The sequence below is a fragment of the Thalia democratica genome, chromosome 7, assembly GCF_965202585.1.
Source record: "Thalia democratica chromosome 7, ktThaDemo2.hap1.1, whole genome shotgun sequence".
NCBI classification, from domain to species: domain Eukaryota; kingdom Metazoa; phylum Chordata; class Thaliacea; order Salpida; family Salpidae; genus Thalia; species Thalia democratica.
Window position 1 is genome coordinate 61,516,016 of NC_139171.1, and position 15,949 is coordinate 61,531,964.

General features: G+C 25.7%; 1 protein-coding gene across 1 annotated transcript in view; it reads left to right on the forward strand.

The window, feature by feature from the left end:
* Positions 1-15,949, forward strand: part of LOC145840954 (uncharacterized) — an 88,368-nt gene that overhangs the window by 17,173 nt on the left and 55,246 nt on the right. Inside the window, exons 10-12 of the mRNA XM_082948311.1 lie at positions 11,774-11,845; positions 12,069-12,203; positions 13,158-13,247. Of these exons, the coding sequence (XP_082804437.1) occupies positions 11,774-11,845; positions 12,069-12,203; positions 13,158-13,247 (297 nt within the window). The remainder of the gene's footprint in view (positions 1-11,773; positions 11,846-12,068; positions 12,204-13,157; positions 13,248-15,949) is intronic.

Genomic DNA, 15,949 nt, shown 5'->3' on the forward strand with positions numbered 1-15,949 from the left:
AATAATAGGTAAAATACTTAATATTAAATCCGACTGTTATAAAATTATTTATAACAGTCGGATATATAATACATTTATAACAGTCGGATTTAATATTAAGTATTTTACCTATTATTAACTATTACCTGTAGAAGTTATTTCATTTTAATGAAAACATGTATACACCTACTTTATTATATGCTTCTATTCTTTCATTACAGTAATTATTTTTTACATAACCCAGTTGAAGTGTGTTGATTCGTTATCACACAGAAACATATATTGGTACAATAAAGGAAGATTTATGTACAATTTGTTTTTATTTATAGTCTAGTGAAGTTATTTCACTAGGACCTTTTGTTAGCAAACGATTAATATATTTTTGAACAGTTATATTTGAAAACATAACTTTTTGTAAAACTTATAAAAAGCTACTTATACACGGCAAACTCAATACTTTTATTTAACCAGGATATCCAAAAAAAACTATAAAGCTAAGAACAAAATAAATATTTTAATTTGAATACATATGAAGAACTACTTCTTCTATAACAGAGGTTTACAGTCTTATATAAGTCGCATGCCAGTTTTTATTTTAAAAGTTGCGGGCTGTACGCTATAGAACCAAGTATTAACCATGTATTTCTTTGGAATTCGGTTGTATCATTGACTATTTTTTCTTAATAGTTATTGGTTTGTTATTATGTGAGTTTGTTTTTGAATTTCATCAAAATTATAGATTATTGAAGTTTGTAGTTAACTTATTGAAAACTAACTATTGAATTTACAATCATTTCAAAATGAAATTTAAATTTATTTTCAACATCAAAAACAAAATAAACATTTCAATTTGAATACCTGTGAAGAACTACTTCTTATATAAAAGAGGTTGACAGTCTTATATAAGTAGCAAGCCAATTTTTAATTGAAAAGTTGCTCGTGGGTCGTACTTTATAGAAACAAGTATTAAAACTTTTGTATTTCTTTGAAAATTGGTCATATCTTTGAGTAAATTATTTTTAATAGTTGTTAATCAATTTTTATGTGAGTTTGTTTTTGAATATTATCAAAACTTATTGATTATTGAAGTTTGTAGTTTACTTATTAAAAACAAACTATAATTAAAATTAATTTCAAAGTGAAAATTAAATTTATTTTTAACATCAATTGTCAAACTAGAAACTACTTGAACATGATTGTTTGTTAAAAGTTTTTTAAAATCTATGAATATAAAAACTATTTACTCAAAATAAAATATTGACAATTATACAATACATTTAAGTAAACACGAAATATTTTTACAAATGTTTTAAACTATCAATTGTATTTACTGTTTACAAATAGTTTTCAAATTACTTAAAAGCAGTAAAGATAGGCAAGAATATTTTAATAAATATTGTTTAAACAGTAGAAAAATATTTTCAGATTGAAGCTACATAAAATCTTTTAATTTAGATCAAAATTGTTCTATTTAAGTAATTCTTAATTAAATCTAGAATTAAATGAAAATTTGGCTCGAAGTTTTTATTATTGTTTACTATCTAATAACAAAGTTAAAAAAAGTGTTTAGTTTCAAGTTTTACTTGACTGTTTCACTAATTGATTTTATATTATAAGTTTTTTTATTTTTTTAAGTGATTTGTATAACCAAAACATAAAAATATTTAAATTAATTTTAATCATCCTTATATACAACTTAAACTTAATTTTAGAAAAATTTCAAAAACTTTGTTTAACAACAAATGAACATAGTTAGAAATTAATGGATAAATTCTCAATACAAAAAAAAACGAATTACGTAAGGTTTATTCAAACAAAACGGTAGAAGTTTTACAAATGAATTCTCTTAGACTGTAAGTGACGTAACTTGAAAAAAAGCGCACATTTTTTTGTCAAATTTATATATAAGCTTTTATCTTCAATCTACAAATAATAAATTGCCCTACAAGTATAACCACAAAGATAGGTACTTTATTTGTGAACTTGTGAAAACAAGTTAAATGGAACAAAACTTAATTAACTACAAACCTATGTAAGTGAACATTTTTTTTTGCATTTTGATTTTTTCTAATGGAAAATTAACGAAAAGTTTTATTTTAGAAAAACTAAATTGCAATTGGTTATTTTTCGAGTTGAAGTCATAATTACAGTTTATTTGTGAAATAGTCAAACAACTAAGTTAATCATAAAAATAAAAGTATCTCAACTGGTTTACTGTTTATGCACAAATTTTGTAAATTCTATTATTTCTTGTTTTTTTATCTAGAATTTGTTCTTTATATTATAATACTAGTTACTTAAAGTAGGATGATGAAAGATGAAACTGCTTTCTTTAAGTAGAAAGAATTGAAAGTTACTTGAGTTTTTTTGTGAGTTTTTCATAGAATTTCAAGGAATACTTTTATACTAGAAAATAGTTGTTTTTTTTGAAAATAAAATTAAAATTGTTTATACTAGAAAAATACTTCTACATTTGTATTGTAATAAAATGTTTTACAGATCTATATTAAAAAAGATAATTAAACCTTACTGTTTACAATTAAGTATTATAATAAAAATGTTTAACTATCAGATTATATATATTTTGTTTAAACTTCCTTAGAATTCATTAACTTATGGACAAAATCATTTTATTTTAATACTTCTTAATTAGATATAAAGTCGTGAACAACTGAAACATATTTTTTGTCGTACTATCTAATGCGCGAGTTAGACCTACTATTTTATATAAAATTTTCTTGGTTGCTAATAAAAATAATGTATCTTATACTTTTCATTCTATTTTAATTAGTATTTTAACATGTAAAATTACACAACATAGTTGTTGAAGTTGTTTGAACTTGCTTACATTTAAATAAACTCATTCTAGAAAATGTTTAGCAAATTTTGTTCTAAGATACATAGTTTTTTTTGATTAGTTTCAAGCACCAAGGCTTCTATTTAAGGTTAATTTTGAACGAAACGATAAAAAATTAAATTTCGAAAAATTTTAAGTTAGCTCTCAGATATTTAGTGACGTCATTTAATCAAAAGTATTAATTTTTTTTGTCAAATTTGTACTTAAACTTATACCTAGTTATTTATGTTGTTACACGGTCAAATGTTTTGTCTATGTATATGTTTATAGAATTGTGGAAATCAAGTTATAAACGCATCATATTAATCAATCAACTTTTATTCTAATATCTAAGTTGACTCTCGCATGCTTAGTCATTTATTTAATTAAAAAAAAAACTGCAAGTTTTGTATCATGAGTAAATTAATTGGTTTCAGTTTATTTATCCTAAATGAGATAAAGCCATAGTTTGTAAAATTGCAAACTAATATAGCAGTTGTGAACATTAATTATTGTGCAATTATTTGAACAATATTTTAAATTAAGCTATTCAAGTTATAGATTAGATATTTTTTGTTTAAACCCGCACAAGCTTCCTTGACTAAGGACAAAGTTTTTCTATTTAATTGATACATCCTAATTAAGTCTAGATTTGTAAAAACGATATAGCAGAACGTTTTTTTAATTAGTTTTTATTGTCTACTAACCAAAGTTAGCAAATTCTTCAAATTTAATTTTCTTTGACACACTTATAAATACACATACCATTTTTTTTAAAGTAATATATTAGCAAATAGAATTTCACAGTAAATTATAATTGTTTGGTTAAACTTGTTTACAGTTAACCTAAATTTTCGTGTTAGAAAGCGATCAGAAAACTTTAATTTGAAAAATAATGAACATAATTGAAAACTATCGAATTGATTTTTGAAAGAAAAGCGGCTTGCAAACGGCTGAAACTTATTTGAGTCAGCTCTCACAGCTAACAAGTTAACTCGCTCAGATTAACAGTGACGTCATAAACTAAAAGAACGGCTAAAACTTATTCGAGTCAGCTCTCACAGATGGTCGGTGACGCAACTTGAAAATAGCGCACAATTTTCTGTCGAATTTTGTATATAAACTTATGTGATAGGTTCACAGATAAATGATTTGTAGTTTTTCTACGACAACCTCTTCAGGAACATTTACATTTTTGTAGACTTGCAAACGCAAGTTAAAATCGATTCATCTGAATTACATGATAACTTTACTCAATATAGGTATTTTACATGTTCTTTGTTATGTTGTTTATTACAAATCAACAGCAAGTTTTATTTTACGAAGAACCGAATTACAAGTAGTTTTAGTTTGTGTTGCAGACATAGTTTTTTATTGTGAAATCGTCTATCAAATTAATCAATCATTGAATCAATTCGAGTCAGCTCTCACAGACGGTCAATGACGCAACTTGATGAAAAACGCACAATTTTCTGTCGAATTTTGTATATAAACTTGTGTCATCGGCTCACTAATTTTATCTAATTCTATAAAAACTTCATCGGGTACATTTTTGTAAGCTTGCAAACGCAAGTTGTTTTGAAATCATCTCATTTAGCTTATGAGTCAATGTTATCCGTACAAGTTTTTATCGCACTTTTAATTATGTTGTTTATTACAAATCAACAGCAAGTTTTAATTTACAAAAAATTTAATTACGAAAGGTTATATTTTATGTTACTGTCATAGTTTTTTATTTATAAAATTGTCTCACAGGTTAAAAAATTATAAAAGTGTCCTATCTTATTTACTTGCAAGGTTTACTATTAATACAACAACTATTATAAACACCTTGTTTGTTCATTTGGAAGCTTTTAAATTATAAAACAAATGTTTACCATACATTAAGATACCCTCGACTTTTTAAATTTTTGTAGAAATAAACTGTAATCTTTGAGTAAAAAGAATTGAAACGTTCTGGAACTTTTTGTGAGTTCGTTTATTGAAGTTCAAAGTTGGTTTTCAGAAAACAAGTTTTTTGATTAACATTTCTCAAAGAGTAGAAATTAATTTATACTGAAGTTCTGTTATTTGCAAACCCAGAAAATCACAAGTTTGTTTTTCTTAACATTTTTTATACAATTTAACTTTAAAGGAACAACTATAAACCATAATAAAAATTTCCATGAAATTTTATTAAAAAAATTAAGTCTAAGATTATTTATAGTCTTTTGCTTTTATTTTTATCTAATAACTAAACTCAGCAGCTTATTATAAAAGCTTATTTTATTTACGCATAAAATGGAGAACCAAAATATTGTTTGTTGTATATTGAGCTAAATATTAATGTTATGAAAATAAAACGGGCTGATTTTGTTTTCAGCTTCTTAAATGAATCTAGAATGTTATAACAACTTTATTTTAATTTTAGTCTTTTTATATAATAAACGAGTAAGGCAGAAATTTCATTATAATGATATAATATGATTGATACATAAAGTTGATAACCGTAATTCCATTGTTTAGTATTAAGTAGTACTTTTGTTATATGACTACACAACAAATTCAAAAAATTTTAGAGTTATTCAAATATTCTCAACTTTCCCATAATAAAAATATAAAGAAATCATTTTATTCTAAAGTTTATAAACATGGTAAAAAATTCTCAAAATAATTCCCAAAAAACGAGTTGCTTGTGTAAAGTTTATTTCAACAAAACGATTAAAATTAAAAATTTCAAATTAACTCTCAGAAGTTTAGTGACGTCATTAAATCAAAAATCGCAAAATTTTTGTCGAATTTAGAATATGAACTTTAATCATAATATATTAATTTATACCTTTGTCATAGATTTTATCTACATGTAAGACGATTTGTAAACTTGTACTGGCAAGTTGCCTATAAAGTATTAATATAAATTTTATCATTAAAATCTGTATACAAGTTGTATCTTATGTTGTAATCATTTGTAAACTAAAAGAAACAAGTTTGTTCATTAAACAAGTTGGCTTTGGTTTATCGTATAATTTATGGGATAAAGTTTGTAAACTTGCGCTGTAAACAAATATAATATTTGAGAAAATTAGTTAAATATTTTATCAAACAATTTGTTTATATTTATTTAAATTTAATCGAAATTTCATCTTTTTAAAACTTTTTTTCTAAAACTAAACAATACAGTTAGAAATTACTGAACTATTCTCAAAAAAAAAAACGGTTTGTATGAGGTTTATTTTAAACACTAATACAAAAAACGTTGAAATTCACAAGTTAGCTCTATCAGACGAACAGTGACGTCACAAACTTAAAAGCGCGCAACTCTTGTCGAACTTTGCACATAAAGTTTTGTCATCTGCTCTGAAATAATGTCTTGCGAAAGTGAAGTGACTACAGCTTCAGGTACTTTTTTTTATAAACTTGTAAAAACAAGTTAAACTCTTTGCACTCAAATTACTCACTTATTGAATATATTTCTTGTTGTACCTCTTAATATTAAATAAAGATCGCCAACAAGTTTTGTTTTACGAGGAACTAAATTACAATCGCTTAAATTTATACCGGAGTCATAATTTTTTATTAGTAAAATTCTATTCAATTAAATAAAAACTAATTTACCTTATTTAGTAGCAAGGTTTACCATTTATACAACAAGTATTACACACTCCTTGCTTATTTATTTTAATTTTATTTTGAATTTTTCATATTATATAACTGATGTTTACCACATATTTGAATATCCTCAAAGTTTTGTATTTTTTTCGAGAAAAATTTTGTAATTTTTATTTAATTAATTGAAAAGTCCCGAAACTTTTTGTGTCAGTTCTTTAATTGAAGTTAAAAGTTTGCTTTTCTAAAATAAACTATTGGGTTAACATTTATATCAAAGTAGAAATTAAATTATATTTCAAGTTCTATTATTTGCAAACCTACATATGTTTGTTTTTCTTAATAATTTACAATTTGATTTCAAATGGACAATTATAAACCATATTGAAAATTTTCATGAAATTTTATTTAAAAATATAGTCTAAATTGACTTATGCATAAAATTGAGAACTATATCGCTGTTCATTGAATGTTGAGTAATATATTAGTATTAAGATTAAAAAGGCTGTTTTTGTTTTAAGCTTTTTAACTAAATCTAGAATCTTATAACAACTTTATTTTGATTTAGTCGCATTAAATTATAAGCAAGTTAAGCAAAACATTTAATATAATGTTGTGCGCTACTTGATTGACACATAAATTTCGTAATCGTAATACAATCGTTATTTAAATATTCTTAATTTTAGTTTCTAAACTAAAAAATTAAGCATCCATTTTAATAAAGTCCATGAACATAGTTAAAAATTCTCAGATTAATTTTAAAACACGAGTTGCTTGTGTAAAGTTAATTTCGAACGAAAAAAGTAAAAAATTAAAATATACTCTCAGAAGTTTAGTGACGTCATTAAATCAAAAATCGATTTTTTTCTAAATTTTGAATACAAACTTTTATTGCATTATTTCCCAGATACCTCTGTCATAAATTTATATACATCTATCATGATTTGTAAACTTGTAAAAACAAGTTATGTACAAAACATTTCATAACCAAATTTATTTTTATAATATACCTACAAGTTGTATTATGCATGCTTAATCATTTGTTTAATTGAAAACAAACAAGCTTGATTAAAAAAAATTGGTCGATTTTAGAACATAATATAATTTATGAACTATAGCTTGTAAACTTGTGCTAAAAACAAGCATATCATTTGCAAAAATTAATCAAAATATTTTATTAAATAATTTGTTTAAAATGATTTGATTTTAATCTGAACAGCATTCTAATATACGTTCAGAAAGCTTTGATTTAAAATTAATGAACATACTTATAAACTGTTGAAATATATTAAAAAAAAAAAGCGGCTTATATAAGGTTTGTTTCAAACAAAACGACAAAAAACTTGCGAGTTAACTTTCTCAGACGGTTAATGACGTAACTTGGTGAAAAAGCGCAAAATTTCTGTCAAAATTTTGTACGTAAGCTTTCATTATCGCATCCCAATAAATGTATCAATACCTTTATTACAAAGACAGGAACGTTTACATTGTTTGTAAACTTGCACATGCAAGTTATACTGATTACATTTTTGTTAACTATTGATTATTGATGTCGTAATAAATTTAACTGCGTCTTAGTTGTTATATAAATTAAAAATCGACAACAAGTTTTATTGTACGATCAACTGAAATACAGCTGGAATTGTTTTAGTCTTATTTACAAGGTTGTCAAAAACCTGGAACTTTGAACAAAATAACTAGAAAATCTGTAATTTTAAACAAAAATCACTCAAAAACCTGGAATTCTAAGCAGTTTTTACATGTTAATTAGTTAAATTTTGGTTTGAAACAAAAAGTCTACTGTATAGATATTTTTTTTTGTTATAATCAAAAGTTTTTTATTAAAAAAAAACACATTTAAAGTGTCTTTACAGTATCTTTTTAATGTCTTTCTACTGTTTAACTTAGTTTTTTACCTTAAACTTAATTTTAAAACGACCCTAAAATGTGTAATCTTAAAATCCTGAAAATTTTTTTGTAAGTCTTGAGAAAGTGTGCTAAAAACATTTGGTGAGCCTGTATTTATAAAACCGTTTAAAAAGTCAGTATGTCTAACATTAACACAAACAACCTTATTTACTAACAAGGTTTCAGTATTTATACAGTAATATAAATTTTCAGATTATTTATTTTATTAGAACACTTTAACTATTTTAATGTTTGACTACTATATTCTTAAATATACTCAAAAAAAGGTATTATATTGAGAAATAAATTGTTTTTTTTTTGAGTAAATAGAATTGATTTTTTTTTATGAGTTTTGGATTTTTAAAGTTTATTTTTCTTATGACATTGTTTTAACAAACCTGTTTTTAGAGTTTAATAAATATATTTTTCAACTTATACTAATTTCGAAAATAGAAAACCACTCATGTTTATTTTAATTTTTCATAAGGTTAGTTTGTAAAAAACAACATGTTCAAACTTTATTTTGTAAAGGTATAACTCTAATGAGATAGTGCATGAATTGTTGTTGAAAAATAAAGCTTTTGGGTTATTATCAAAAATCGTTTTATACCGATAAGCTAAAAATTAGTAAAAATGCATAACAGCATTTTATTTTTAAAGTTAACACTTTAATACACATTTTTTATATTTCAACGTCTATAATTTTTTTTTTTAAAGGACTGCTAAAAAACAAAATCGTTTGTTTTAAAGTTTCTAAATACCTAGAATCATAAAAAGTCTATAGCGTACATTCAGAATTTTGTTACTTTTGTAAACCTAATAAGCAATTTAAACCAAGAGTGTTTTATATGCAATTTCACTTGATAAATGCATAAACTTGATAATCATAATTATCTCTTTTCTTTAAAATTCAACATAATTGTATATACAAGCTTTAGTATTTAAAAGTAGTTTCATTTTTAATTGAAGCATATTTCAAAATTCTTAAATTATTTTTCAAAAAGTGAGTAGGTTTATCATAAAAATAAATTTCTTTAATAGTATTTAGTATTTTTATACTTACTTCAACCAAGACGGGACGGATTCTGTGGATTGTTTGAATTTTACTTTTTCTTTGTCATCATTTTCCCGACAAGCAAAAATGAAGATTCGGTAACTGAATATAACTAAAATGTGATTTGTTTTGTTTGCGAAGTTTCAACCAGAACTATAAAATATTTCTAATATGTGCAATGTTTTTAATTTACTTAAGTAACATATTTTCTTTTTCTAAGCTTACCGAGAAGACCAACTTGAGCAACCAAGAATGTTTTATACTACTGTTTTTAAATTTGCCAATTACGGGTCAACAGCTTTTTATCAGTTGTAAGGAAATTTTTCTAGAAAAACTTGCTCGCGGGCTGCACTGTATAAAAAAGTTCTTCCGCGGACCGCAGTTATTTTGAACAATGCAGTAATCAACGTATAAACACGACTTTGAACCAAAAGAGTGATACAAATGAGTAATTTTATAGCAATAGTAATTATTAGTTATATTTAAAGCCTAGTTGTAAGCTTTTACCACAAAAAGTTCCCTATAACTGCTTTTTTTTAAATACGTGTTTTGGGCTGAAAAGTACCACGCAGGCTGCAGATTTAGACAAGGGCCTCGGTTTTCCGACCCCTGTTACACACTGCTATTTGAAACTTTGCAAATAATTGGCAAATGAAATACTTCGACCCAATTTTTTTATTACACAGTTATTTAGCTAAAAGTAAAATTTTCTTGTAGCCAGTTTACAAGATTATGATATTAAAGAAGTAAGTCGAAAATGATATTTGCAACAAGAGATAGCTTTTAGCACCTCAAAGTTGTAAAATTTTTAAGTGTCTAAAATTTCTGCGCTCCCGAAAATAGTGATATTACTAAAACCACAATACCAACAGCAAGAGTTGTTATCCGTCCTAACAAAAGGATAAGAATTTTAAAATTATGTCGAAGTTGAATCTGATAAGTTTGATGACGTCATTTAATAAAATTCGCAAAATTGTTATAAAGTTTTATATAATTGTTTACACTTACTGTAGCCACCTTAACGTGGTAGATTGAAGTGTTATACGTTAATTTGAAAACTTGTTAAACACAAGTTATATGGAAAACATATTTGTATTAGCAGTTAAATAAGTATACATTAATTGGGGACGGGTCAAATATGCACGAAGAGTCAATTTTGCACAAGAGTAAAAAAATTAAAAAAAGTTATCGACTGAGGGTTAGGGGTATCAATGATAGTAAATTGAGATTTAAAATTTAAAGTAAAAAAAAATCAACCCGCGCAAAAGTGACCCCTCGTGGAAAATTGACGCCGTGTAAAAATGACTTCATGCAAAAGTGTCCTTTCGTGCATGTTTGACACCTAACCACATTTATTACATCTACAATTAGGTTTTTGAGTCACAATGTTACATGTAAACAGTTTTGTTTTATAAATAGTTTTAATTCAATCGGATATACTTTGTGTTATATATTATAATGAATTTATTATGAACATATTAACGCATAAGGTTTACATTTTTATTATTTATACAACAAGTTGCTTTGCGTATGCAAACATAAACATTTTCGTTAAATCAGAGTTGAAAGTTTAATTGTCTAGCAACATAAAGATGATATTGGTTTTAAGTTAATGTGATACAAGTTGTATATTTGATTAGAAAAAAAATTGATTCTTTCTATCCAATACTGTCTAAAATATTAGTAATTATAAAACTGTCTTTAGCACTTTTAAAGTAAACAACTTTGTTTTTAAAATCACATTGTGTAAAACCAATAATAGACAGCTAATTTTAAACTATTCAGAACTTTTAAATAAATTTATATAAACTTTGAATAAATATTAACTAAGCTTAACCATAAATGAACCTTGAAGCCGAAGTTTTTAATAGTAATTATATATTTTTCTTAAAAATTTATAGAATTAAGTTTATTATAAACAAGGATATAAATAATATTAACTCTCAAATGAGAAAACTATCATTACTTCTTGTTGTTGGAACCATTATATGTAAACTTATGTTTATTTAATTCTATGTGTTGTCAACACCACTCGCTAAATAATTTCTCAAACCATCTCATCTTTCAATAAGTTAATTAAATTAGTTACATGATGATAGTCTTTACAATATACCCAGATCACTGTTGGCCGAAATTTATATTCAAAACTAAAAGCATATAGTCAGTAGTTAAGTAGATAAGTGTATATATAACAAAATCTTGTAAATTAAGACAAAATTAAAAACTGGCATACCTCCCGCTTTCGACTTAAACTTTTTATTTAAAATTAAAACTATCAAATAAAGTTATGTGATTAATCAAACAATACCCTTCGTTGATTAGTATAAAATTATTCCACCCTTTTAAATCTTTCCAATGAAAATAATATTTTACAAAATAGATATATTAATTTTAAAATATTTTTTTTACAGTTGCAACAAAGAGCCCTCTTGCCACTATTAGCCAGAACTTTCGCCCTCAACTTCGCTTTGGACCACGTAAAGGTAATATAATTTTTCAAATATAGTTTGAACAATTAATTAAGACTATTTCCAACAAAAGTTGGGTTTATATCTAATTTAACAATTAATTAACCACCAATGGTGAGTTTTAAATCCAAAATAAATTTGATATTATTATTAGGTGAGTTTGAATGATTAACCACTGATTATTTTTTTCTAATAGTAATATTATTGTTTAAATGATATTTATTTAATAACATTAAAGGTACGTTGGAACGATCAACCTGCTGACGGAAGTGAGCATCAAGACGTAGTCAGTCTCTGTTGCGTCATAAAGCCGTTGGTAAGCTGGCATCTGGAAAAGTGCGCCTCCGTTGCTAGGGAGAGGTGCGGTGGGCAGGTTTGTTCTATTGTTATTGAAACTTATTATTTTATTGTAAAAAAAATATTTAGTTATAAATAAGAGTAGATGTTTGCTATGTACTGATCAAAAGTAACGAAAATTATATTTTTTTAACCTGGTGGACATGTTTGTTTTTATTATTTATTTATTAAAAAGTTTATAAATGTGTTACTCAAATAAAGTCTAATTTTTGAATCAATTAAAAAGTTATATTGCTGTGACAACAGGATTTCGCGGATAGTTGTAGAGAGCTATTTAAATTAATATAATAAAGCGCTATAGTTTGTGCTATGTGTTATATATTTAATATTCAAAATAGTAATGTTTTTTATATTAAAAAATACTTAAGTTTCATAAATCTATTTTTATAAAAATGTTGTCATGCTTTTAAACTGTGTTACTTTTATTACGGCTTTCTTTTTTGGAGAAATATATTTTAGTATGGTATCAGGAGCACAATAGAATCATAACTATGAGCTTGAAGGCTGGAGGTAAAATAATTTGTGTAAATTTTAAGAATGTTTTTCATAAAGAACGCGGAAGGTTTTTTGGAAAAAGTTCAAAGTTAGCCACAGTGTTATTGAGAAACTTTCTTTAAAATAAGAAAACTGCAAATGACGACAATTGTGTGAAAAAATAAACGCAATATATGTATGTGTAGTTAGGGGTTGAGTTTTGATTGTTAGGGCGGAGTTAATGGTTAAAAAATGAAAAAAAATGTAGTGGTATTTAAACTATAACTTTTGATTCAATAGTAAGATCTAGAAAGAGTTTAAGAAACATTAGTTCATGTATAGAATTTAAAAACCTTTATTTTTCATGTAAAAATTTTGGTATTTCTAATATTTTTGGGCTACTTATTTTGCAACAGACTTGAAACTTTCATTAATTTTATTTTTATTATTTCCATGATTACCTGTATATCAACAGATATGAAACTTTTTTTTTCAGGGTTACCTCTCCTGCAATAGATTTGGAACTTTCATTGGACTTGCTCACGCCGCTATGACCGCAGAGGGGGATAACTCAGTACTAATGCAGGTAAAATTTTATTATTAAATATAAGATAAGTTTAATTATTATAATTTTATTTATCTTTTATAGTATTTATCAGGTAAAGTATACATAACATAAATATAAAATAACATATATAGTTAAATTGTTTATTGGACTGGAAGAGGTAGTTCTGTTTTGATAGAGGTATAAAATAGTATGTATAATAATAAAAATAATAGTTAAGAAGTTAGATATACTAAATATAGACTCTAAACAAAGACATAAAAAAACTACTGAATAAGAAAATGATTATAGTCTTTTCAGATAAAACATCAAACTTATACTATATGAATGCAAATAAATACAAGAAGCTAATGAAAAATAGCATAACTAGCGAATATTCAATTGACAACGAAAATACCATTAATGACATTAACAACGAAGCAGCACAAATCCTAAGTAAACAAATGAGCTTAAAGAACAAAAAAGTTCCAAAATATGAAGTCAATGAAGCATTCCTTTCTATCAAAGACCACAAAGCGAACTTTCCACACGATATCAACTGTAGAATAATTAATTCATCTAAAACCCACTTAGGCAAACTGTCAAGAACCATCCTACAAAAACACATAACAACCATAAGAAAAAAATCCATGCTTAGCCAATGGAAAAACTCTGGAGAAGTGATAGATTGGTTCGAAAAAATCAACAACAAAAACCACAAATGCTTCGTTAATTTTGACATTAAGAACTTCTACCCAACTATTAAAAGAAAGCACTTAATAGATGCAATCAACTTTTCCAACTCTTATTCAAGGTTCACAGAGTTTGAGATAGAGACTATTTTGCACACATGCAAATCAATAATGTTTTACGATAATAATATGTGGAAAAAAACCAACTCCAATGACAACTTCGATGTACCTATGGGATCATTTCACGGTGCCGAAATATGTGACCTTGTAGGTTTATACCTATTACACCATTTGTCTACGATTATAAACATTGAGTCAATTGGACTCTACAGAGATGATGGACTTGCCGTTATCAATCAAACAAATAAGAGTAATATTTGCAAAATAAAAAACAAAATTACAAAAAAACTAGCAGACATAGGATTCGACATTACAATTAGTGCAGGTGAAACCTCCACCAACTTCTTAGACATACATTTAAACCTCCTAACTGATGATTATTGCCCATATGTAAAGCCAAACGCAAAGACCATCTATATTGACAAAGATTCTAACCATCCTAGAACAATTAAGAAAAATATACCAAAAATGATCGAAAATAGAATTTCAAAACTAACAAAAAGCAAAGAATCATTTGATAACGCGAAACAAATCTACCAAAACGCTTTAAGCAAAAGCAACTTCCATCATAAGCTCAAATATAATCCAACAATTAATAACAACAAAGCAAAAAACAGAAAAAGAAAATGTATATTTTACAACCCACCTTTCTGTGAATCAGTGAAAACCAAATTCGGAAACCTCTTTTTAAAACTGCTTGACAAGCACTTCCCAAAATCAACAGAATTACACAAAATCTTCAATAGAAGTTCCACCAAGATATCATACTGTTGTTCCCCAAACATTAAAGCACTAATAAGTGGACATAATAAGAAACTGCTAGAAAAACCACAAATAGAACCGAAGCTATGCAACTGCAGAAACAGAGAGCAATGTCCAGTAATGAATAAATGTAAATTAGAAAATGTAATATACGAAGCAATCGTCTCATCTGAGAAAAATAAGAGAATGTCATATATCGGATCCACCCGAAGAGCATTCAAAAACAGATTGTACGAACATAGAGTATCATTTCCAAAACCCAACAAGAAGAAACCCGCCAACTGTACACAACTCGCCAACTACATGTGGAAATTATATGAAAAAGGCGAGAAACCCACTATTGAATGGAAAATCCTCCGACAGACAAAAAGCAGATTTAAACCAAACTTCATGTGCTCGATATGTAACCTTGAAAGACTGTTTATAGCAAATGCTAACCAGAGAAAAATCCTTAATAAAAGAAATGAACTTGTCACGCAATGCCCTCATTACCCTAAGGAATACTTTTAGTTTATTTTTTATCGCATTAACTTAGTTTATTTAGTTTATTTAGTTTATTTCATTCTATTAAATTATATTGTTACATTGTATTTATGTTTGTATTGTGTAAAGATTTTGTTTTAAAGTTACAACATTCCCGTAAAAAGACCATTTCTGTTTTCTAAAAATCCCCTACAAATCTTAGTATTTACATTTTTTCAAAATCCTAATATATTAAATGTTTAGTAAATAAATTTTCAAAATATATAAAATCTATAGTTAATAAATTATTTAAACTAAACTTACCTATATTTCATTTTAATTTAACTTAACTTTAAAACTTTAAAATTTAACTTTTGTAAACCACATATTATTTAAAACTCATATTTCAAATGTAAATATTATTTTCATTTATGTGTGTATTTTTATTTTCCAATTCATCGCCCTGTATACTTTTGTTTTCAGCTTTTTTTAGCGTCTGATGAACTGCTCTGCAGGGAAACGGCGTAACGCAATAAAAGTTTAACAATAAGTTTATATAAGTTAGATATATTACATAACCAATTTAAAAGAATAAACACATAAACATACACCTTACTTTGGTAACTTATTTTGATACAGCTTAAGAATAATCACAATATGTAGGTTAGATAGATATTGGAAATTTTTTAATTCAGTTTAAAAATAATG